This window comes from Diorhabda carinulata, chromosome 5 (genome assembly GCF_026250575.1).
Source record: "Diorhabda carinulata isolate Delta chromosome 5, icDioCari1.1, whole genome shotgun sequence".
Taxonomy (NCBI): domain Eukaryota; kingdom Metazoa; phylum Arthropoda; class Insecta; order Coleoptera; family Chrysomelidae; genus Diorhabda; species Diorhabda carinulata.
This window is the reverse complement of record NC_079464.1, coordinates 28,997,599-29,023,784: the sequence shown is the minus strand read 5'-3', so window position 1 is coordinate 29,023,784 and position 26,186 is coordinate 28,997,599. Positions and strand designations below refer to the sequence as shown.

Genomic DNA, 26,186 nt, shown 5'->3' with positions numbered 1-26,186 from the left:
CACAGAAATCAACATTAAGGACAGATTTAGAAATGATTGTAATGCTGTTATTATTTCCTAATTTATTTAAACTGTTTTTCAACGGTGGGGTAAATTTATATTGTAATTACTTAATTTATTTAAACACTTATACTAGACTTACCTAATTAATACTTATCACTACTTATATAATCAACTTTTCACTACTTTTCTAATTTATTTAAATCCACCGGTTACTTTTCCACTATTACTATCATGATTTTTTATTATAAATCAACCTCTCAGCTCATAAAAAAACTCGTATATATATATATATATATATATATATATATATATATATATATACCCAAAATAAATTTCTCAATAATTCTGGAAAATAAACAAACATTGATAAATTGCCGCTATGATAAAAACAAATATCAAAAGGAACCGGCGTATTCGCGAAATTTTAGACTTGTATTATAACCGAACAGGACCGGCTTCGCGGTTTATTTCCTGGACGAGTTAGTAACATTACAATAAGTTACAAACTAGGGTCGTTTAAATCTGATAAATCATTATAATATTTGAATAAATGATTTGATAAATAGTTTATAAAAACTAGGTCCTTGACTTCTTTCCAATTTATTCCTCCATAATCCAATATAACCTTTTTCAGTTTTCGCTTTCCATATTCTTTTAACAGATCGTTCTAGTTCTGTTGCAAATCTTCCCATAGGTTGTATCTTATATCATTTTTTTTATTTTATATCTTCTCAAATAGTCTTTTGAATATTCTTAGTTTGGTGTCTCCAGATACTTTTTCTAAACCGCATTTTCTACAAATAAATTCCGTCCGTCTATTTGTAGCAGCGATCAGGGCCGGATTAAGCTAGGGGCTTGGGGTGGGCAATAGCCCCGGGCCCCAGGTCCAAGAGGGCCCCATCATTTGGGAATCATTCTGTATTTTTTGATGTGTTGATACCACAAATATAACGTATTGATATTATTTTGTGAATTTTTCCGAGTTTTCGAATTCCTTAAGGGGGCCCCGTCATTATTTTAGCTCCGGGCCTTATAAATCTTAATCCGACCCCGGCAGCGATATATCTTTACAGGAAACATGTAGCGAGCTGGGATCTTTTTAATTTAATTCCTGTATAGCTGTAAATGTGCCGAAACCAAAGAAATTTTGGGCATTATTCAGAAAAAATCAATAAAACTAATCAAAATATGTGATGCCATTAGTCAAATGACATGAATTGACGTGAATCGTCAACAATCGACGTCAATAAACATCATAAGATATCGATCAACATCAAATTATAATAGGAAATTATTAAAAAAATGAAATTATTGTTAATTTTTTTTTTTTTTTTGTTAATTAAGTCGAACCTCGATATAGCGAATTCCCTGATAAATCAAAGGATTGGTTTAGAAAACCTTGATATATCGAATTTTCCAAGATTCCTACCAAAACCTCTACATATCGAAGCCCAGTTGAAAAATACAAAGCGTTTAACCTGAACACACCGTTCTGAGGAGCATTGTCTTTCTCAGAACGGCCATTTTTCTCAAGTAACTACATTTGTTTCCAGTTTGTTTCAATTCCGAAAAATAGGGAGATTTATGAAAATCAAGCTTGTTCGTCATGAAAGAGGATTAAAGGGCCCGAGTTCCAAGACATCGACGAGTGTGTTGTGAAGAAGTGTCGCGACAAAAGCTTATCGATAAGTGGTCCAACTTTACAGGAAAAAGTAACAAAATTCGCTAAAGAACTTGGTATACCAAAGAAAAGGAATAAAATTGTTTTTAAAAAATGACCAGGGAAAGTGCAAGTGTAGACGATAATGTGCGTATACAGTGGAGTGAAAAACTTTTTGAATCAACAAAAGGGTACAATCCTGAAGATATATTTAACGCAGACGAAACTGGACTTCATTATAAGTGCTTACCGGACAAAACCTTAGCATTCAAAGGGGATTTGGGTCATGGCGGAAAAAATAGCAAGTAGAGAGTTACAATACTTGTTTGGAAAAGCAAAAAACCCTCGATGTTTTAAAGGGGTTAAAAGCCTACCAATGGACTACACATCAAACCAAAGATCTTGGATTAAACCTCACATTTTTGGCAAACGGTTAACGGACCTAGACAAGGACAATAGACAATTGTACAGCACATGGGGATCTTCCCAAACTCAAAAACATAAAAATTTAGTTCCTACCTCTGAACATCACATCCAAACTACAGCCTCTTGATCAAGGTATGATAAAAAACTTTAAAATTAACTTGCTCGATGCCATGGGGATGGCTTCGAAGGCGTAGAAAAATGTGACAGAAAAAACCATTCAGAACTGTTTCAAGAATTGCGGGTTTAAACGGAAATATCAAGATCGTAAAGGAACAATTGAAGAGGATGGTGTTGCTGTTGATGCACACCTCTTAATGTAGATGAAACAAAGAGCTTAAACATCGAAGAGCTCACTTTCAAGGAATTTGAAAGTTTTGACGATGATCAGGCTATATGCGATGAGTTAAGCGATGCAGACATCATCACATCCGTTTCCACAGACGCAGAAGATGACATCGAGGACAATGTGGACAGCCGGGTCGAGATACCGGATGCAGACCCCACACTTCGCGATGCTCGATGTGCTATTACCATCTGGCGGAAATTCTTGCAAAAGAAAATTGTAATTAGTGATCGGGCAATCCAATCTATTGGAGTATTGGATGATGCATTGGACAAAGTGTCGTTTTCAGGTAGAAAAACTACAATTTCCGATTTTTTTCAAAGCTCAGCTTAATTTTTTTGCACACATTCAATACGTATCTGATTTTCAGGTCAATTGTTTTATTGTTAAATAATGACCAAGGATTGTTCTCAATCTAAATACGTAATTATTTTATTTCTAACTGTTTTTTTTTATGTTTGTCATTTAAATATTCATAAAATAGCAATCGTAAGCAATGTTAATTGGCGTAAATTGTTTTGTTGAATATGCACAATATTTTAATAAAACAGGCACATTTTTTCTATATTACATATATCGAAGTCAGAAATCACCTCAATAAATCGAACCTCGTTATATCAAAATCCTCGATAATTCCGTAAGTTTTTCCGTTCCCCCTGAGCTTCGATATACCGAGGAGGTTTTAATCTCTCGCGCCGAGTGTGCGACGACATTTTTACTTTTTTATTTATGAATTTAATGTTCATGGCGTACTAATAATAGTTTATTGGTTTTGTGCAATTCTGCAGATTGTTTACCGTTTTAGTCTAACGTTTTTCCTAGGTATTGGTTATGTTTAATTTGTTCCGGAGCTTCTGAATCGATTCTTATATTTAACTTGGTCTCACCATTGCTTTTTATTCTTGTTTATTTTCATTTCCATGTCTATTATTCTTGTGTTTAACACTTCAATGTTTTCTTGTAAGAGCTTAAGCTTAAGTCTAAGAAGACCGCGTACAATTTATTCTTGTGTTGCTATTTCTGTTTTATATTAACTACATGATCTTGAGAGCTTCTTCCCATTAAAAATCCGCTCTCGGATCCTTTTTTCCAATATTTTTTCCATCATTTCCATCGCTTTACTAAATAGTTATTCCTCGATAATTATTTTAGTCTTCAGCATCACCTTTTTTTATAACTGGTACTATTAATGTCTTCTGCCAGTCTGTTGCTAGTGCTCTCAAATACTAGGATTGCTACTTAAGTTTTGAGGAAAATAAAAACAAATTATTATAATTGGATATGGCTTTGTTGTTTTTCAAAATATTCTCCATTTAGATCAATACACTTTGGCATGCTTTCGAACCAATTGTCCATTACGATTGAGGTACCTCCAAAACATGGTGATAGTGTAGAAAAACGTTGACCTCGCAATTTATTTTTGATCTGCTGGAATAAGAAGAAACCATTGGGTGCCTAACAGGCGGATAACCCTTCAATTCGATGTTTTGATTGTTCAAAAACGTTTTTGTTTGAACTGATGTGTGAGAGCTCGCAGTTGGATTCGTCTTCTGTGATTTGTTTCTTTGATTCTTTCGAACACAACAGCCGATTTTGGACAACCTTCGCGGAATACATCCTGTAGCGAAGTGCGACCACAATTGAATTGGGAAAACCAGCTCGAGATGATGCTTCATCCTCAAAAGTCACCCTGCTGTTGGTTTAATCCACGCCGAAAGTCATAGATAATCATTGGACGTAAATGTTTACCAAAATTAATGTTTTTTTCATTTTGAATAATAGTTTGTGAATCTCACGTCCACATTGTTTCAAAAATCTCACGTCTCGGTTTTCCCATCTAGACTTTGGAGCTTCTGTAAAAAATATTGACGTTTGACAGCGATTCTAGATTAAGTAATTGCTACATCTATTTGATTTATATTGACATCATGTTTCTTGTATTTACACCTCGGTGAGTCATTATGTTTTATTTAAGGAGGAGATGGTACTTTCCACTTCAAATTATTGGTACCAAGCGTGGCGGCCGGCGCAATCATCGGCAAAGGAGGCGAAACTATTGCTCAGCTGCAAAAAGAAACCGGAGCCAGAGTTAAAATGTCAAAATCGCACGACTTCTACCCAGGTAAGCGTTAAATTTATTTAACAATATTTATATACGAGTGCGGCTCAATAAATACATGACGTAGTCTCAAGTTTAATAGAAATACCCGAAAACGTAATTTTGTAGATCTTTTTTGATATAATTTTATCATATAGACGAGGGTATCTCATAAGTAATTTCAGTTTTATATTTGAAAATTACTACGTATCCATTTAAACAAGTTGTAACTTGTTAATACTAGACTGTACTTGCTTTACTTTTATCAATCATTATTTTTTTGTTTATTAACAACGCAATACGTTTTTGAAAGTACGAAATCGCTATAACGGTTCATTTTAGTGATTGATAGTGAAGCTTAAGTCAATATCAACCCCTTTAGAAATGTGATATTCGTAGAAGAAATAGTCAAAAATGTGACACCACTTAAAGGGCGGATATATCACATAAAAATTTGATAATCATTGCAAAGGAACAGCCAACAATGTTTCCAGTGGTAGTGCAATTGTACACATACTCCAAAGATACTCATTCATAGGAGAAAATGAAATAGCTGGTACAGAAGAACCTCTCTAATCCGTCACATTCGGGACTGAAGATAAAGTCAGTTATAAATTTTTGTTTAGCAAATGACATTCTAGACTTAGCTGCAAAATTCCTCCATTTCTTGATCCACAAAATGTTCATGGGTGTTGAGGTTGAATTTTGCTCTATGTACTCACCATCCAAATCCTCGTTCACAGTTTCTTCACTATTATTTTGCAAACCAGCGCTAACCATCTGGTCGTCATTGAGTTCCTCACTCACATTGAGCCATCCACTCCTCAACTTCACTAGCAGGGACAAGCTGTTGTAAGCTTTGTAGGACTTTAATGATGTCTTGAGTATCCGGTCGACACCTGGTCAGTTATAACTTTCGGCCAAAGCTTACGCCAATATTTTCACAAAGTGTTAGGTTTCAATTCCTCCCATGAATCAGCAATTTTATAGATAGCTTCTTTGCTGTATGAGGATTTCATTGAAACCGTCTTCGTAACTTTTCTAAAATTGAACTGATCGATTGGTTGGATAAGCGATGTGACATTTGATAGCTTTTATGTCCTCTTTCGCGCTAATTCCTCTTCAGATTGATGTGATGGTGTGTTATCCAACAGAAATACAGCAGAAACAGGGAGCTTTTTTTGATTCGAATCCTTTTCAACAGATGGAACGAACTCGTCGATAAACCAGGATTTGAAAAGAAGGTAGGAAGGTAAATTTATTTGGAATCTACTAGGCTTCTTAAATTTACCAATAACGAAAAGGGGAAGTTTGAGTGGTTCATCAGCGAGTGTTTTGTTTGGAAACATAGTTGAACCCTGTCTCGTCAATTTTATAATCTTGGAAAGGTAACAGTTTTGATTGTTCGACAATTTCTTCACAGAGAGAAAAGTTCTTGGGCGTTTCAGCATCAGCGAATACTTCTTCTCCAGAAATTGAAACAAATCGGACGCCATGACGGGTTTTCCAGCTTTTTCAGCTTATCCAGCCTTCATGCAAACTCACTTCCGGCTTCTAGTTTTTTGTGCAAAGCTATTGCCTTTTCTTTTATCATGGACTCAATTCTTCTCCCAATATTTTTTCGTCGAAACGCCTATATTGAGTTCCTTAACAACTTTTTGGAGTGATTCCCTTTTGTCCTTGTAGCCGCACTTTGAAATACAAAAGAAGGAAAGTGACATTGATCAAGAATTGAATCAATAGATGATGATGATAGAAAACAACACGTTAAAATCGTTTGAATACTTAGCTAGAGTCACAAATAAAAAATCTGTTAGCTACATATTGTGGCGGAAATTGTCGTTCCTTGTAATCTGCAGCAGTAGGCTTCAAACGGAAGAGAAGTAGACCTAAGAAAACGTGGAATCAAGAGATTGAAAAGGGAAAATGTGGCAACAAGCGATAACTGTGGAAAAAAATAGAAAAAGGAGAAACTCAGCTCGCCACTTTTCGATACAAAAAAGTTTAAATAAACTTATTTTGTAATCCCCCGATAACATTCAATGTAATTATTGTATATTATGTATTTCTACAAACGCAACGAGCTTTATTTTAAAATGCTTGAATTTTTCTCTAATAGATGGAACTGTGCGTAAAAGTAATGGAAAATCAAGATAAGAAAAAAAAATCTAGTTGAAGCTTTTAAAAACGGGAAGATTTAAATGAATTCGATTAAAAAAAAATGAATAACGTTAAATTATTTATTAATGTGATACTTTCGACCTTTGTTGTACCTACCAAATATTTTTAAAAATGACATCACGTACTTCATTATGTAACACATAATCACGTTTTATACTGTCAACATTATTTTCGAACTAGATCATTAATGTCTAAAATTATACCTCGAGCGAATTTAATTTACACAAATACTAATGGTGAATGATAAATTTCATAAACAACTTGTTAATAATAAAATGTGACATGGGGAAGTTTGTGCTAAATTCACTTATGTTTTGAAAAATGCTTGGACACATCGATTTATATCTTTAAATGCCCTTAAAATCCTAGATAAACAAAAGATTTATTTTGTACGATGGGACGTGGGATTTATATTGTGGATTTGTGCAGGAAGTATTTATTTAGACGGTATCTTATTTACTATATACATTAACAATAAATACACTACACTATTCACTAAACTACGCACTTTAATCATGTCTAGAACGTTCGAAACGAAATCTCTAATTTACCGTAAACAAATAAATAGAAATTGACTATATGAAAACGGCCACGAAATATTGTAAACATTTTATAGAAACAATATAAAAAAATTGCCTCCATATATGTATAAAAAACGTAATATAAATGACTCATAAGGGAATTTTACCCGACGCATCCGCCAAACTTTAGATTCTATTAACATAATACAACAGGACCGGCTTCACGGTATATGTCAGTGGAAGAGTTATTGACTTGTTTAGCTTATGGATGCAAAAGAGTTATTTACGTAACTAGTTATGAAAAGAGTGAAATTGTTCAACAACAAATGGTGTTTGCAGTATTTTTACTTTGGAAGCAAATAACTTTTCAAAATAAATCGAAACAAGTCAGACGTAATTACTTGAAATGTTCTTCAGATAGATACAATTATGGATATCGTACGCGCATGAAACAATCACTACTTCATAATACAATTGAAATCCTTCTCCAACCGTATCGCTTCGATTACTCGACTCAATTGACTCACATCGTGCCGACGCACTCGTTTTATATGGTTAAGGAAGGTTCTAGTCGAGACTCGAAGCGCGTGCTTGCTACTAAGAGATGGCGATACTGTCTTTCTATCGCGCTTGTCTAAGCATGCGCTGCTCTTGAAATTACTTATAAACATACGTAGACTTGAAAGTACGAGTAATTGAAACATCCGTAAAGGAAACGAATGAAGTCTAAAAGGTGTAAAATTATTCTTTTTGTGGCACATTGCGATTTTGCCTTATTGATACGGCCAAGGGGCCGGAAGCGGCCCGCGGGCCGTATCTTTAACATGACTGATTTAAACGGAACGATTAACTAACAGAACTGTAGATATTGGAGCAGAGAAAATTGGATGTGTGAGGCTCACACTGAATATCCTAAAATGGGGAGGTTTTTTTTCGAGATTTTTGAGTCAACATCTTAGTTTCTACATTACAAAGACTTTTTTTCTGATGTAAATTATCCAAATGAGATGATAGATCGATTTAGTACCAACAAGACGAAGCTCCACCGAATTTTGCACGTACAGTTCGAAATTATTTGTACGAGGTTTTTCGAAATAGGTGAATTGAAAGATTCCTCGATTAGACTTGTGATCAAAATTGTACAAGTTAAAAATTAATTTTCTCAGTTTTGATTGCACCGAAATCCCTTTCCAACAAGGTGCCACGCAACCCCGTTTCTCATTTAAAATTTTTGAGGGGGTGCGTCATAATTTAGAGGGTGTGATAATATTTTTATACTGTAAATTGTGAATATAATAAAAATAAAAATCGACACGTTTCACGTTTTTTTCACATTGTACATAATAACGCTAAAAATTGGATTTATTCCATACAAATGGACCGCATTGTATAAATGAGAATTTTGAGCATATTTCCCCTTATTTTAGAAACACGATTTTTTGTTTTACTAAAACATAACTAAAGTATGTAGACTTCATTTGATTACCTGAAAATATCTCATTTTATACGAATAGGACTTTGATTTATTCAAAATTGGTTTTCATTATATTGATAAGTACATAATGTACACAATCAAAGGAAAGCAAATATAAATACGTTCTCTTGGATACTAAATGTATTTTAGGAGTGAAGTTAAGGTCAACGTTCATTAATCATTTTATAAAGTATTCCAAATCGATTGTGATAGTAGCTATATTTGGTAATAATATTTTTAAATGATGTTCTATTAGTCCAGGCAACCAGAATTTATGTTGAAAATCACCGCGGAAATTGATAGAGGACTAAATTTTAAGCAAAAATGTTCTAAGCGTTATTTTTTTTTTTAAATCAATAGTTTTTTATTTATGCGTGAATAAATACTCGAATTTTTCGTGAAAAAACCACGTTTTTAATCATGAATAACTCAAATACTTTTGATTTTTTCAAAAAAAAAAAGTGTCAGAAACAAAAATGAATCTTTTTTTTTTTTTAAATTTGCTCTAGACATAATACAAATCGAGTTATGATTTATTGAAAGTTTATTATTTTTATCGAACGAAAATTTGACAAAATTCAACGTGGAGTAACGGAAAAACTTTTCGAAGTAATTTCATCTAATCTTTTTCAAAATACTTTAAAAACCTTTAAAACGAGAGTAGAAATAAAATCGATTTAGTTTTAACGATTTAGAATGCATAATTTCGATATAAATTATGTCAAAAGTCGAAAAATGTTTTGGGAAATTTGTAAATATATCTCCTTTTTTTTCAAAATTTCTGAAAAACTATAGGATATACATAAAAATTGATTAGGAACAAAAAGTCACTATTTCCTTTAACAAATCTTTTGCTTTTTCCAAATTTTTTTTAACAAAACTAAAACAACTGACATATATAACGTTACAAATCGTACCCTAATTAATGACTGATACCATTTTCGAACCCTTTGAATGTTGCCCTTTAGAAATTGAGAGCTAAAAAGAAAGGTATAACTTATAGGTTATAAAATTCTCTATAAATTTACATTTTGAGCAACTAATTTGCTTGTGAATTAATGGAGATAAGGCCAAAAAACTAAATACAATCAAATTTTCTTTTTAAATTTAACATAATTTTTAAGGTACTTATAAATATAAGATTGTACAAATAATTTTTAATTTTTTTGTCATAAGTGATAATTTATAGGGGTTGAAAATTTTAAATACCTAATATTCAATTTAAAAGAGACTAAAAAAAATCAATTTGAAATAAATATATAAAAAAATTGTATAACTAAGTCTGTTAATATTTTTTTCAATTTTTTCCGGAATAGGGGATGATTTATAGGAGTTGCAAATTATAAGGACAAAATATTCAAGTCGAAACAGATAGAAATATGTCCATTTAAAATAGGTAAATCATCAAAAAGAATAAATACGCGTGTATAAATTGTTTTTTCCAATTTTGTTCGAAATATGGGATGATTTATAAAGTTTGAAGATCCAGGGGTGCTTTATAAGAAATGAAATACATCAAGCAGGGTTGAAAAATTATAAATACTATATTGAAGCAATAAACAACTTTGATTCAAACCTTAAAAGCATTTTTTTACACATTGAATTCTTATTCTTACGATTTTATTGATTTTTTGCATTAAGGGGTAGTTTTCTCCACCAAGAATGATAAGTACATATCGGCGTAGGGTAGATTTTGAAAATAAGGGCAAGACAAACTTGATTCCAAATTTTCATGCAAATTGATGCAAGTTCATGGAAATCGGAGGTAATACCTCATTTTTACCTTGATTGCCTGGACTATATTGGCTTTTGATAAATGAAGGCTTTCGTAGAGCAGCGGCGCACATGTACACATCATATTTCAATGTATGACACTATTTTTAAATTGAATACGAGGTTTTTGTCTCTCGAATAATCGGAATGTCGATCCGCAAGGTTATTTCAAACATTACTTAATTGGTATAAGATGAATCAAACGTAAACTTCGAACACATTTTTTATTGTCGTTGATTAGAGTCAAGGTCTGATGTTGACGTTGCATTCGTTGCTATTGCATTGACCAACAAATCAAATCGTTAATGAAACACGAAATAATAAAAAAAAACGTGTCGATACATGAAATTATTATATAAGACGCAATTATATACAGAGTGACCTTCGACCCTTGACCCATCTCGAGGGTCGAACCATCGCACTTTTGTACCAGGGATCATCATCCAATGTGCCAACTCTTGATCGCGGTTGTCATGAAGATTAGACAACTCGTTACTTAAGATTATGCAGATCGGGATTTTGGTTATGAAAATAAAATATATATTTACAATTTATTTCAGTAAAAAATATTTTACATTGTAATCACCTAATCTAAGCCCCCCGCTGACACCCTCACCACGTGATTTGTTTGAAGAATGAAGAATTTATCATTTTAACTCGACAACGGGCAAAATTGGGGATAGAATTTTAACCAAGTGCAAGAGTGCATTATTAGATTATATGGAATTTTATAAATTACGGTTTCCCCAATATGAATCCATCAGGAATTGTATTATGTACTCGGAATACCTTTTCGTTTACCGGAAATATCCCCTTCACGAGTTGGCGCATCCTAATCTTAACGGATTAAAAATCGTCACGTGCTATAGCTTGTTCCGTCGTTTCCATACACTTCGATTTTCACACTAAATCCATATTATATTGTGGCCAGAACTGTTTTCTTTGTTTCAAATAGGTAACGAATTTTTAATAACGCCATATTAGAACACAAATTTTTGAATTTGCATGGTTAAATTCCACCAAAAACGATGATTTCACCACATAAAAAACAAAGTGAGATTCATCTACATAGAAAACTAAAAAATAAAAGATTTTGAAGCTTCAGGTTCTGAAGACGATAACTTGGTTATCGAAACGCGCATCAGACAGTGTAATCGTGAGTGTTGGTGTAAACAGTGTGCTCAGTATGAATATCACCAACGCTTCCAGAAATTCCAACTACTTTGAAACCAGTAAAAGTAAAAAGCTTCACTTCAACAATTTCATTTTACCATCACCTATGTCTTCAGTGGATATGAATCAAGTTTCTTTATGCCTGAAGAAAATGCAATCCGCTCTCAATAATGCAAAAAAATTAGATCTCGTGGAGTAAGCAACAACAACAACACATTTCAAAGATGTGACTTAGCAGATACAGAAATTCTTTTTGCGACGTAACCACGACGGTGGTTACAGCTCAATAAAAAATTTGGTGATCTGCATTATCAGCATTCCATTCAAGACCTTAACAGGGGGTCAAAACTTTCCGTCTTGTGCAGAAGAAGTTGCTTAGTAGGGATAACGATCCTGTTGAATAGACATGGAATTTAACAACTTAAGTCGAAGGATGCTTCTGAAGCAGATGATTTCTTGGAACTTTAAGATGAGTTACGATGTTTCTAACTGCGAAAAACAGGCTTTAAATGCACGTCGACGTGCTTGGTGACGTCGAACTGCGAATAAATCTGACTCAAAAGCTGAAGAAAACGTAGGTCTAAGCATTACCATAAATATATTCTTCCTGTTACTTTCATATTTACTTTTTCTTATTCTAATTCTTGTCTGCATTATATTTTTTTTACGGAAAATTATAAAAAAGTTGATTCTCAAATGAAACTAGGAATTTTCCACTTGCACAGACCGCGAAGACGGCCCTATCACATTACGTGAATAGAATTTAAAGTTTGGTGAATGCGCCGGTTACAAAGCAGCATTCCTTTGTATAGTTTTTATAAGTTATTTACGTCGTCGTTAAAGAATCAATTTCTAATAAGGCTTTTCTATTTGTTTAGGTCATATTAGAGATTTCGAAATTTCTGGATATGATTATAGTGTATACAAAAAAAGTTTGACAACTTTTCAAATATTCTATGTGAAAGGTCCACATTTGAGTAGTAAGGAACGTTTGATCAGAACGTCTCCTATTTGTTCTAGGTACGACAGAACGAGTATGTTTGATAACCGGTAGCGTCGAAGCTATTTCGAATGTTCTCGATTTCATTATAAATAAAATCAAAGAGAAACCGGATCTGACGAAAACGCTGGTCGATACCGACAATAAGATGCACGAAAGGGAGAGACAAGTTAAGATATTGGTACCGAATTCTACGGCCGGTATGATTATAGGCAAAGCGGGAAATTACATCAAACAGATTAAAGAAACCAGCGGATCTTATGTACAGATATCTCAGAAATCCAAAGATATTAGTTTACAAGAAAGATGCATCACCGTTATTGGAGATAAGGAGCAGAATAAGCAGGCCTGCATGATGATAATAAGTGAGTTTTGTTTTTTTGTTATCATTTTTTGTCAAACGACTCGATTCAGTTTTATAATTTTTATCATACATTTTGGTATTTTTCTCAAGTTTTGTCAACAACGCTTCTTTTATTTAATGATTGAATGTAATCAATTACGATAGATTTGCGATAAATAACTTTTAATTATCTTAAGGATTTTGATTTCTGTTACATTCCTACAACATCGTTTTTTTTTATTGTTTGTTTATCAGTTTCATTCTCACATTTTTCTTGCCAAATGACACTGACAAGTTTAAGAATTGCAATCAATGGTTTCTAGGATTTTTTTTACATTCCGACAACATCGCATTCTTTTTCTCGTTCGTTTATTGGTTTTAGTGTTAATTTTTTTGCCGTATGACGCGAATCAGTTGAAAATTACAAACAATTGCAGTTAAAAATTTTTGTTGCATTCTGACAACATCGTTTTTCTCATTTTTCTAGTTTGTTTATCTTTTATATTTTTACATTTTTTATTTATCCGTTTTAGTGTTAGATTTTTTGCCTTACTACGTGAATTAGTTTTAAAATTTCAAACAATACATCGTAGTATTTTTTACATTCCGACAACATCGCTTTCCGCTTTCTTTACGTTTTCCTTTATTTATTTATCTATCTTACATGACTTTGTCTTCCTCCGTTTTTTTGTTTGTCTTTTCTTCATGTATTTGCCCTTGTCTTCTAAATTCGAACAACTGCTAGCCGTCTGACATGACTATTAGCGTTGCCACTAAATCACTTTCGGAGTGTGCAAAATAAAAATTTTCTTCTATAATTTTATCGATGATGTTACTTACTGCTTCTGGAAATTGTCTTGATATTTCAATCAAAAGTGGTTTCGTCTTTATTTTCAACCGCATGCCTAAAGTTTCACAATAAAGTTTGTTAACTGTTGTAATGCATCTGGAATGGCAGAGAGGATTTCTTTTCTATAAATTTTTGGGACAATTTCCATGTTTGATTAGTCAACTTCAAAATTACAGAAAAAAATCGTATTCCTTTTCCCTTTGAATCTCGGCATAGATTATTTTGATTTTCCTCAACTTTGGAACATCTGCGTTTGAAGCCTGGTCGCTACTTGATTTTGATTTCCAAATTTTTTTCGACTAAACGTATATCATAAATTCTGCAAATATCCTTAGGTAAAATAGTCGAAGATCCTCAGAGCGGTACATGTTTGAACGTGTCTTATGCCGATATAAACGGACCGGTAGCGAATTTCAATCCCACCGGATCCCCATTCGCCAATCAACAACCGGGAAACGCTTTCAACGCTTCCGCAACGAGTCTCAACGGCGGATTGGGAACGGCAGTTTCTCAAAGTCTCTTACTCAACGGCGGCCTCAATCTCAATCTTAATTTGACCGCTCCCGGACAGAATATATCGAACGTTACTGCGCAGTTACTGGATCATATCAAAGTGAGTTTTTTATTATATTTTTCCATTTGTTTGTTTCTGGTTTTTATTAATTAATTGATTTGATGTGTTTTGTAATATTCTATTTTTTAACGGGACAAAACAATTTTGTCTTTTCATTTTATATTTATATGTTTTTCGTCATGTTTTTTATATATCCTTAAAAACAAAAGCAACTAAAATAGGTACAGGTAATGTGAAGCCTAGCACAAATGTAATCAATTATTATTTGAATTATGTCGAAGAAAACATAATAAAATATGAAAACTAAAACAAAATCAAATGAACCAAGTGTAGGGCTATGTTCCAAGGACCCGGGACGATCCGACCTAACTGTAAAATGTATTTAAATACGGTCTTTTAGTCCGCGAGGGAGGTTCGGAATAAAATATGTCGTGCGGTCCATAGGACTACACTCTGGGTTGTGGGGAAAGTTCAGTTGCGGGCCTATGAATCGCACTATGGTTCAACGTGTTAATGTAGTAAATTTTATTATTTTACTCGTACAAAAATCGAAACAAATATACGCTAGAAACTTCGCATTTGGTGGGTGTTTCACGACTAAACCGGTCGTGTTCTCTCCAACAAGTTTACGACTCCGTGTGAACCCGCCTTCATGTTACAGCAAGAATTTTTTTTTGACTACCAGTACTTCTTATTTTTTCATATTTCTCAAATTTAAACTAGTTGTCAATCACATTCCAGGGCCATATCGTGATAAAATATTACTGTTAACACATCGCCCAATAAATCGTGTGATCAACTGAAGAAAACACATTTTTTTTTTGGCAATAATCGATTTTATTCATCAATTTAATTTCCTTAAGTACAATAAAAGTATTCCAACGCTTCTCTAACTTCCCGATGCCGTGTTTGTAGAATCATTTGTGTTTTTCTTACCAGCGCGCATTTTTTTGACATGTAGGGAATAGCCAGTAGTCATTAGGGGCCAGATCTGGACTATACGGTGGATGAGGAAGCAATTCGTTCAATTTAATCATTATTACCAACTACTTGTGAATCGGTGCATTGTCTTGGTGAAACAGTGGTTGTTTCTTAGCTGTTTTTCCTTGATTTTTGTATTCAAACGATCCAACAACTCTATGTAGTATTCGCTATTGATTATCTTTCCATATTGGAGATAACCGATGAAAAATATTCCATGCACATGAAGCGATAACTCTTCCAATTGATTGTTATGTTTTTGAACGTGTTTCACCGGCTGCGGTCCACTCAGATGATGATCGTTTTGATTCCGGAATGAAGTGATGGATCCATGTTTCATCCATTGTCACATCGACGCAAAAAATCTGTTTTTTTTACGTTTAAACATGGCCGAACACTGCTCAGAATCACTAAAACGTTGTTGTTTTTGATCGATTGTGAGTAAACGCGGCACCCACTTTGAAAAAAGCTTTTCTGATATCTTTGGGGCCTCAGCTATCTCAATTTACGATTAGAAATAACCAATTTGTGAACTTTTTTGATGTTTTATGGAGTAGCCACTTCAATTGGACGATCAGAACGTTCACCATCTGTACGACCACGTTTTAATTCAGCAAACCAATAAAAAATGGTTAACCGAGTCCGGTTAAGACTTTTATCATGAAGCAATGACATATAGTTTTTTGAAAGTTGGTACTTTATAAACGTCATATAGATTTACCAAGGAAAACAAAATCTATTACTCGTGGTTCATCGATTTTTTTGCGTTTGCTACCATGACAGAGGCAAATCTTCCAATATCTTGTGTGAAAATGTCCCTATTGTGCATAATAATGTCAAATCCACTCCAAGATTTGACTAATTTTCCTCCATGGCTTGGTTCCATCAACCAAGGTCACGTCTGTCTGGCGTCTGTTGCCAGCAGTGTATCATCCGCATCAAATATTTTCTCCTGACGGGATTTCTCCGTAGGAAACTAATGTTTATGGTGGCTGTACACCCTCTGCGAGAAATGCCGAGTGCGAGAATGTACAGGGTAGCTCTCGCCTCGCCTATGTACGCCTCGAGGTGTCTCGCCCGCTCTCGCGTCCTTGTCGGTTTTTCGTGCCCGCGTCTAAGGGTCTCGACACTTCAGTGTCCAGGTAGCACCGGGCGGAATACTCGTGTCACTATGACAGAACAATGAAAGTGAAAGATTGGGTTAGGTTATCGGAACAGACTTTGAGCTTTGAATTCTCCCAGTGGAGGAACTGAGGAAAAAAAGAAGAAAATCGTTGGCTGCAATCTACGAAAAATTCGAATTCTAATTTATCCATTCTCTCGACGTTCGTAACCGCAACTGTACAAACGTGAGTGAACATGGAAGCGCTCGGCGGGAGTTAGAGTACTCGCTCGAGAGTGTGGGGCCGCCATTAAGGTAGCGGCGCTCAGATTCGTGGTCGGCTCTCATCCGAACTATCTTGCAACGTTAATCGGATCGATAATTGATTTTATAAAATTTGTTTCAGATGCAGTTGAGGTCTAGCGGATTAGCCGACGCCCAAATCGTCGAGATTTGTGCCGCACTTGCGGTTCTGGCCAAAAATGGTGTGATTTCCGTAGGATTAGGTAACGACAGACATTTATTCAGATAAATTGTTACTTGTTTATAGCCGGCATAAAGGTTTATTGTTTTTATTTCGATTTTTATCATTATTCTGAGCGAATATATATTTTTTTTCATTATATGTGGATAACCATCTGACCTTTATACGCCGCTAATACAGTACCTTGACTTTGAAGATTATCTAAAAAAATTTTTTTATGTAATTTCGTTTATTTTCATAATTTATTTATAACGTGGAAGTGTTGTATCAAAATTCAATCAAAAATAATTTTTTTTAAATTTAGTTTAATCATTAATTTATTAATGGAATATGTATTCCACATATTTAACATCAAATATTACTAAAAATGATATATTTAATCTCCAATTACATAATTTTTGTTATGATATTGAATAACATTATAATTACTACTTTTGAGATGTTCCCTGTATCTTCATTTATATCAAACACGACTCGAATCACGAACATTTTTCAAAATTTAAATAAGATCATTTTTTTGATGTATTTAGTTCATCAATACCTTATAAAATTTTGTCAAAATGATTTAAATTCATCCACAATTATTGAAACATCTGAAAAAAACTTTTGGAATAGTCCCTGTATCTTGATTTATATCAAACGCGAGTCAAATCACGAATATTTTTCATAATTTAATTAACATAATTTTTTGATGTATTTAATTCATCAATACTTCAAAAAATTTTGTTAAAAGAGTTAAACTTATCCACAATTATTGAAACATCTGAAAAAAACTTTTGGAATAGTCCCTGTATCTTCATTTATATCAAACGCGAGTCAAATCACGAATATTTTTCATAATTTACATGAGATCATTTTTTTTATGTATTTAATTCATCCATACTTTAGAAAATTTCGTGAAAATGAGTTATACTCTTCCACAATTATTAATACTTCTGAAAAAAAATTTTGGAATGTATCCTGTATCTTCATTTATATCAAACACGAGTCGAAACACGAATATTTTTTGTGTTTGATTCATCCGTATTTTAAAAAATTTCTCATCCACAAATCTCGATACTCTAAAAAAAAACTTTTTAATCTTTTTATCTCAAAAATTAAACCTAATTTATAAAAAACTGTATCCATCTACAAATTAGTAGATGTTTCTAAATATTTATATAGTATAAAGTTTAATAATATTCATAAAATTACAGCATTGTTACTAAATAATTGATTATTTAATTCATCTGTACGGTATATTTTAATGCAACATTATTCAACACTGAACTGTTATTCGTAAATTGCATTTCGAATCCGACTTTTAGGTTAAGTTTAACCCGACAGCTTAAAAAATTTTGATCGTAGCGGTACTTTATGTAAACGCTTGGTGTACATTTGAAGGTCAGAAGGTACAGTCTACTATTTCACATCAGCGTTATTTGTATGTATGAACAAGGGCGTAGATAAAGAGGGTATAAACATCGTAGATATGAAGAATCGGTTCGATAAATGCTTTTTGATAGTCTCATTAAATTTTTTCTTTTGACTAAATCACGTAATGAAAATTGGCACCCCAGTAAATTTTATAAAAACTATTGATTTCTTGTAAGTTGTGTACGAAGTTCAAAATTCAAATAGAATTTAGGTTGATAATTAAATCTTTGGAGTGTAAAATATTTTTATCGATAAAAAATTAAATTTACGTGCATTTATTTAGGTCTGCCATATTGGATCTCACCCGTCATAATAAATCTCTTTCCTAGAAATTTCATGTTATGCTGTGTTGCCAAATTTAATTATACTTGAGAGATGATTGGAGTTTGATATTAGAGACAAAGAAATATGGTTAAAAAATATAGTAATGATTGTTTTTACACATTTACTCAAAAACAAAATGAAAAAATTTAGTGTTTCTTTTGAATTATTGATAGATTAGTAAAGTTTTTGATACTATTATATCTGAAATATAAAAATTAACTTTATCTTCATATTATTTTAATAAAGATTATCTTCACAGATTAAACGAAAATTACGTATATAAATTAGTTAATTAGATCATTATTTTATATTAAAACATTTTTTGGACTAAATAATTATTCGTCACGCATTAAAACTTGGCAACGTCGTATTAATAAAAATAATGATTTCTTGTTTAATATTTGAGTGAAATGAAAAATTCCAATACAAGATTGGAATTTAAAACAATTTTTCTAATTAACACAAAAATATTTACATTAAATTAATATGCGTTTGTCTAGGTTTGCCATATTGGATTTCTCTCGTCATTTTACAAAGTTAAGTTATGGTGTGTTGCCAGATTTAATTATTTAATATAGATGATGATAACTTGATATTTATGACGATTTTTTTTAATAAAACATGCATGGTATATGAATTTTTTAGGTTAAAAAATATACCTATGATTGTTTTCGACATATTTACTTGATAATAATGAAAAAAAAATAATATTTTAATAATTGTTTTCTTCATAGTTCAAAATTATTGGTAATGTGATCAAGGTTTTCATACAATTATATCTACAAATAAAAAGGTAACACGATAAATAATCAGAACACTTCATCTTATTTCAATAAAATTTTTCTGAGTAGATTACACTTATTAAAAAAATTGATTTATCTCATTATTCAATATTGAAACGTGTTTTGGACAAAATAACTATCCAACAATAATCTTGGCAACGTCGTAGCTTCTGCGAGTAATAAAACTGACGATTCTTGAGATTATACAATATTTGCTCGATAACAAAAATCAAATAAAATATATTGAAATTGATCGTTGTTTAGGATGATAATAACTATATTTTTGCAGTTTGGTATGAAACACTTATTAATAAAATGAACGGGATTAAATTAGAATTGGTCTGCCAAGGTTGGCCAATTTGGAAAAGCTCTCTTTACCGTCAGTTTACAGGGCTGCCATGTCTACATCGAATCGATTATTGTCATGTTTATAACTTTTTAATCCTAATTAGTCAAACTCGAATTTGAAGGCCTTAATTTTGAAAATACTCTTGATATTTATAACTATAAATTATTACGAAGATATTTGCTCAATAAAATTTGTCTTAATTCGATTTTTATAGTTATAAATGGTTTTTCGAAAACTTCACACGAAGAAAAATGTTCACTAGCATCATTTATGGTATCAAAATTTGTAATTTAGAGAAATTTTCTATTATTTCAAGTTTTATAGTGGAAAATGAATGTTTTCAAAAAACTTACACGAAGAAGAATGTTCACTAGTATTTTTATAGTTGGTGATTTAGTCAAATTTTGTGTTATATAAATTTTTGAAAGGTTTTTCAATAAATTTATACGAAGGTAAAAGTTTACTATCATCTTTTTATTCAGAAATTGAGGGTTTAAAAAACAATTTACACTTCCTTTTGGACTACGTTACTATCTCACAATAAAAATTAATATAATGAATCTTGGCAACGCTGTAACTTCTACTACTAATAAACGACAGTTTCTTATAAGTAGGTTAAGATAATATTTGCGTGTATTACAAAATTTAAGTAGAAGATATTGGTTGATAATGATTTATGACAATAATTAATCATAATGTAAAATGATTTTATTAATAATAATAACAGAATTAAATTAAATTGACGTGCTTTGGCCTAGGTCAGCCATGTTGAATCTCCCCTCTTTCAACAAAGTTGTCATGGTTACATCTCGACGTACTCCTCTCCTCTCCTCGTAATTTCACAACATTGCCATGTATACACCTTCACACTCATAATAAGTCAAAGTATGAAAATATGTAGTTATATTTTGAAAATAAACATTCATTCGTTCAATTATAATTCAATATATACACAGTTTGGATTATTACTACAGTTATGGGAGAAGTTTCCTATAAATTTCATGATATTCTATGTTGCCAAATTTAATTATAACTCAGGGATGAATTAAAAATATCACATTGAGACGAATTATTTTTAAAAAGCACGTCAAATGTCATTTTTGATGGTTAACAATTATATTAATGAATTGAATAAAAAAGTTCTATATAAATACGTGGTTGAAAATCAAAGTACCACGTGCTTAAATAGGGATAAGTATTTTTATACTCATTTGTAGATTTGTAGAAAATTCTTTTACATTTCCACCGATTTTTTTATTGTTTGCGTGTAAATTTAAGTTAAACTTGCGTTGTACAAAACGATTTTTGTTTTTATTCCAGTCGTATTAAATAAATATTGATATAAACCAGGGTAGAAGCCATAGAAATAATAAAAAGTGAAAGAAAAAATAATAGTGGGATGAAATTTATTGGAAAGGGAGGAGAATGTAGTAAAAATGAAAGAAGAAATAATTTACGGGCGATCTGAGGTTGGGATGCAAAAAGGGGTGGGTTTTTAACAGTTAAAAACGGTTTATCTCGATTTCCGGTAAAACTATGAGTCTTATGGAATAAAGTCCAATGGCAAAATTGTAGATAATAAGAAGATCTACAACTTTCGTATTCTCACTTTTTTCACATAACCTCAAAATTTATGTGAAAAATTAAAAAACCGAGTTTTTGGTTTTTCTTTTTTATCTTTTACAAAAAACATTTTTTTTTCACGAAATTTTGTGAAAAGTTACCTTTTTATGTCCCATATATACCGTAATTTATTTGATTTATTTATTTTTTTCACGTTATTTTGACATAATATTAAAAAAATTTTAGCTTTTTTTAAAAAGTAGTTGTGACTTTGGTTCGTTGAAATCTCTATTTCCTGATGGTTTAAAAAATATTACCATCGTCATGGTAAGCTTTCTCAGAAAAGGCAAAAAAATTCGCATCCAAATTTTTTTTTAATCGTTACGTACAATGTTTAGTTATTTATTAAAATTTTAGACTCTAACTACTTATGTTCATCAATGTAACATGGAACCTCACAATTTTCGTGTTATTAGAATGGAAAAATTTAATGTAATAATAATAAATAACTAAAAATTGTACGTAATGATTGAAAAAAAATTTCGGAAGCGAGTTTTTTTCGTTTTATTTTATGCCGTTTCTGAGAAAATCTACCACGGTGATGGTAATATTTTTTTAAACCATCGGGAAATAGATATTTTAACAAACAAAAATCTCACCGACTTTTTAAAAAAAGCTAATATTTTGACGGGAGAATTTTCGTTCGAAAATGAGGGTGCTTTTTCGATACTTTGCCAAAATAACGTTAAAAAAATCAATATTTTCAATCAAACAAATTACAGTCTATTTTGAACATAAAAATGTAAGTTTTCACAAAATTTCGCGAAAAAAAAAAGACAAAAGAAAAATTATAAACGAAAACTTGATTTTTTAATTTTTCCCACAAATGTTGAGGTTATGTGAAAAAAGTGAGAATACAAAAGTTGTAGATCTTCTTTTTACCTACAACTTTGCTATTGGACTTTTTTCCATAAGACTCGTAGTTTTTCCAGAAATGCAGATAAACCGTTTTTTACCCTTAAAAACTCCCCCGTTCCCATTCCAACTTCAGATCACTCGTAAATCATTCTCCCTTTCATTTTTATTATATTCTCTTCCTTTTCCAATAAGTTTCATTCTACTTTTATTTTTTTATGTTTCAAAAATTTATTATCGACCTAATCGGTCTAATAGACAAAAATTAGTAGCTCTTGATATCTACGTCCTTTCGTTGGAAGTTAAAATCTTAAATATTTTATTTTGTATTTAGCGTTATCTCATTACAATTTAATATGTTCATTTCATTGTTATCGCATATACATATTAAACAATCATTTTTCATTAATTCGTTTTATTTCTCAGAATATCGTATTTAATTTGATTAGTATACGAGGGGGACCTTTGAACTTCAAACTTTCAACTGCTGTTTTAGAATTTATTTACTTGTTAAACGAAATATTTTTCCATTCCGACACAATCATCGATCAGTTCATCTTATTATACAGCGTTTGTAATTAGTATGGATTCGCATATTTACCTTTTAAATCGTAGAGGGTGTCTCATAAATATCCCCTATCGTATTATTCTGTAATTTCAACCCAACGCTCTTTGAAATCTTTTACATCTCCTTCGTAATCTGACGGTGCAAGATCCAGACTAAATACTGGATGTAGTAGGTGTTCAATATCATCTAATTCCGCGTAACTTTCGCAGTATGTAGTCATCATATACCTCAAAATTAAAAGATAATTACCCTGGTTTGACAGCTGTCACGTATCGATGTCATAATAGACAGGAGAGAGTAATAGAGGCTGTGGAAATGGACTAATCGAGAAGATCGTGCGGGATATCCAGAACAGGTCGAGTTTACACGACTTCGAAGAGAATACAAACTAAACAATTGCTCTGGTACGGACATGTGATGAAGAGGATGGAGCGGAAGAAAGCATTGTTGTATCAACTGAATATAGAAGAAGACGGGAAAGACCCTCGAGGACCTGGAAGAAAGGAATTGAAAGACAGAGCTGTGTACCTTTCTCCACCTCTGCTGTGTCTATATATTGTTTATTCACTAGTAACAGTTGAAAATTTCACGTTAGTCCTTCTAGATGTTTATGTAGAAGAAGAAGTTATGTATATCTTTGGTTTGGGTGGATATCAAGAATGGCGGTGAAGTTCCCCAAAAAAAACTCCAAAAAGGCGAAGCTACATCTATACAAAACAATAATAAGACCAAAAGAATGGAGATTTATGGTCGAAGAGAACAAATGGAATCTATTGGAGATGTAGAAGAGAGGAAGATGTAGATAAGATCCAAAAAATAGAGTCGCTCGGTCACAGACAGAAAATGCCAGATTTTAGATCAACAAAAATGGACATAGAACAAGGAGGAACAAGAAAGACCAGAAAAAGATGGTACCATGCTATGGGCCTAAAAGGCCTGCGTGAAGCACCTATTAGGGGATTAGGGGAACCTGAACTACCATATGGTATAGTGAAAAGGTAGTTACGTGAGTTTAGAGACCGATAACAAGGAAAAATAGTTATCTATCATACCGTGTGGTACATAATATACTTATTGTCCAATTTAGTACGAAACAATGGTCTATTCATCAAAATAGTTTCTTTTGATAGTGATACAACGTCGTTCTAACCTCAAAATACTATCTCGTCTTTTGTTAGATCATTTTTTTCCTGTTTTATTTGATATTTCGTTCCTTGTATTGTCTGGAAAGAGTGTATTCGATGTGACATCAACTCAAAGTTTCTTGTCATTTGTTTGAGCGAAAGAAAATAATTTTTTTGAATATGGGGTCGGCTAATTTTGATTTTCTCATAAATTTCCCATAGTATACAGTAACAGTCGTTTTTCTTGGGTGTCATGTTGAAACAGGGTTCTACGCCGTAAAATTGGTAATCGCAAAGATACAATAAAAACATCGATAATACAAATACTAATTACTTCTAGAAGGGTTTTCCCGAAAGCTTCCGATCCAAAAAACGAACAATCATTTCTATTTTTCAGTATAAGTCGTTAGTTCATCGTCCGATGAACATCTTTTTCTTACAAGTGAAACTTTGAGGTTAGGAAAAAGTAACCAGGGCCATATCTGGTGAATATGGTGGTTGATCAACAAATTCGAAGTGAAATTCGTGAATTTTTCGACTCGTTTTTCGTAAACCGTGTCAATAAGACTTGAGAAATGTTCCTTCCAATGCGCTTTTGATAGCCTCTTCTATCTCTCTAACCTCAATTTAACGGCCCTACATTAACAATTGGTGAACTTTTTCTCTTAATCGCTTGTCGTCGCAATTTTTGGCCGTTCTGATTATTTGTCGTCAACCTGCTGCCAAAACCTTTACAGTCTTCAAAACGACTCACACTCACAGGATTCTTAAATAATAATTAAGCCTCCAAAATAATAGAAATTTTGGTGAGTGATGAGTGCTCCCATCTTTAGGCTGAGGTTGGACTGTAAATAGGTCAAATACGCAACAAATATCGTATAAATTCTAGGAAGGCTTTTGGGAATAAATAATCACATTTAACCCTGCCAGAGGGGATCCTGCTCACATTTGAAAAACTAAAATTGTTTTCTTGGAGATCCATAACGTGTTGCGAGAAAGCCAAAAACCAAATAATTTCGGGTAATATGATATCCCGGAAAAATCTTCATATCGAGATAACTTTTCAAACATCCCTTGTATGAGGAGTCAAAACGTTCCGTACATTCATTTTTACAAAGTTTAAATGACTAAAAAACCTTGGTTAATACTTTTTGGAAAAATGGTATTTTTAAATTTTCTCTTGAATCATTTGTTAAAGAAAAAAGTTGTGTACAGGTTATCTTGATTCTGACGCTTTTTCATTTTTTTTCCACAGCTGTTTCCATCTTTTCTATACCATTTATTTTGTTTTATTTTCGGCTCTCATTTCATTTTTTCCCAGTTTATTTTATCTGTCTATGGTTATAGTTTATAGTTACATTGTGGGGGGCCAAAGACCCGTTGAGCACATAGGCCTTCAGATAGGCTCAATAATTTGTAGTATAAAATAATCTTCAGTGATATTAAATTAGTTTTTGATAGAAATGTTCCAGTTACACATTATGAGTCGTATGCCACTGCACTCGGTAATTTCGCTAAAATTTTAACGGTGTAAATTTCTCTCTAACCTATAAATCAACATTTAACGGAATCGTATCATTAATACGTGTTCCGAATAATAATTAATCTACAAATTTAAAATTTCATTAACATTTAAAACTTATCTAATACAATTGAGAAAAGTGGGTCGGCATATTTTAATTTTTGTATGTACTGTAAATACCACTATACGTATGTATACGAGGGGCGCACTGAAATTTTAGATAATCAAACATTAAAAGATTATTTTTGTCGTTCGATAAAATCATTTATCATCCAGTTATTTTTGAATATTTGTTTGATTTTTTTCAATGTTTCGTTGTTTCATTCTACTGTCGACCTCGTAGAATTTCCTCTACACTTACAAATGAAAAAAAGACAAATTACAGCATGACCCTCGTATAGAATGTGTCGCGGTGGTCTCTTATTGAGCACTGAAAGCGTGCGTATTCTCTGAAAGTTGATTGGATTTCGACGAGTCTGTTGAATTTTGGATAGTTTCAAGGGGATCCAGTATGTGCGGTTGAAAAATTAAACGTATTTTTAGTAGTAGTTTTACGGGGGTGTATGTATGAAGTGTTGTCTACCTAATAAATTCTAGTTCTAGATCTAATGAACAAAAAATAACTTCTTTTGACCAA

At 32.3% G+C, this 26,186-nt stretch overlaps 1 protein-coding gene across 6 annotated transcripts in view; it reads left to right on the top strand.

Annotated features, from left to right (window-relative positions):
* The window catches only part of LOC130894253 (RNA-binding protein Pasilla), a 70,147-nt gene that overhangs the window by 29,068 nt on the left and 14,893 nt on the right, over positions 1-26,186 (top strand). For 3 of the 6 annotated variants that reach the window (XM_057800934.1, XM_057800936.1, XM_057800932.1), the window contains 4 exons: positions 4,411-4,554; positions 12,673-13,017; positions 14,181-14,458; positions 16,909-17,008. In XM_057800934.1, the coding sequence (XP_057656917.1) occupies positions 4,411-4,554; positions 12,673-13,017; positions 14,181-14,458; positions 16,909-17,008 (867 nt within the window). Of the gene's footprint in view, positions 1-4,407; positions 4,555-12,672; positions 13,018-14,180; positions 14,459-16,908; positions 17,009-26,186 lie in introns of all 6 variants that reach the window. The other 3 variants (XM_057800933.1, XM_057800935.1, XM_057800931.1) reach the window with 1 other exon arrangement.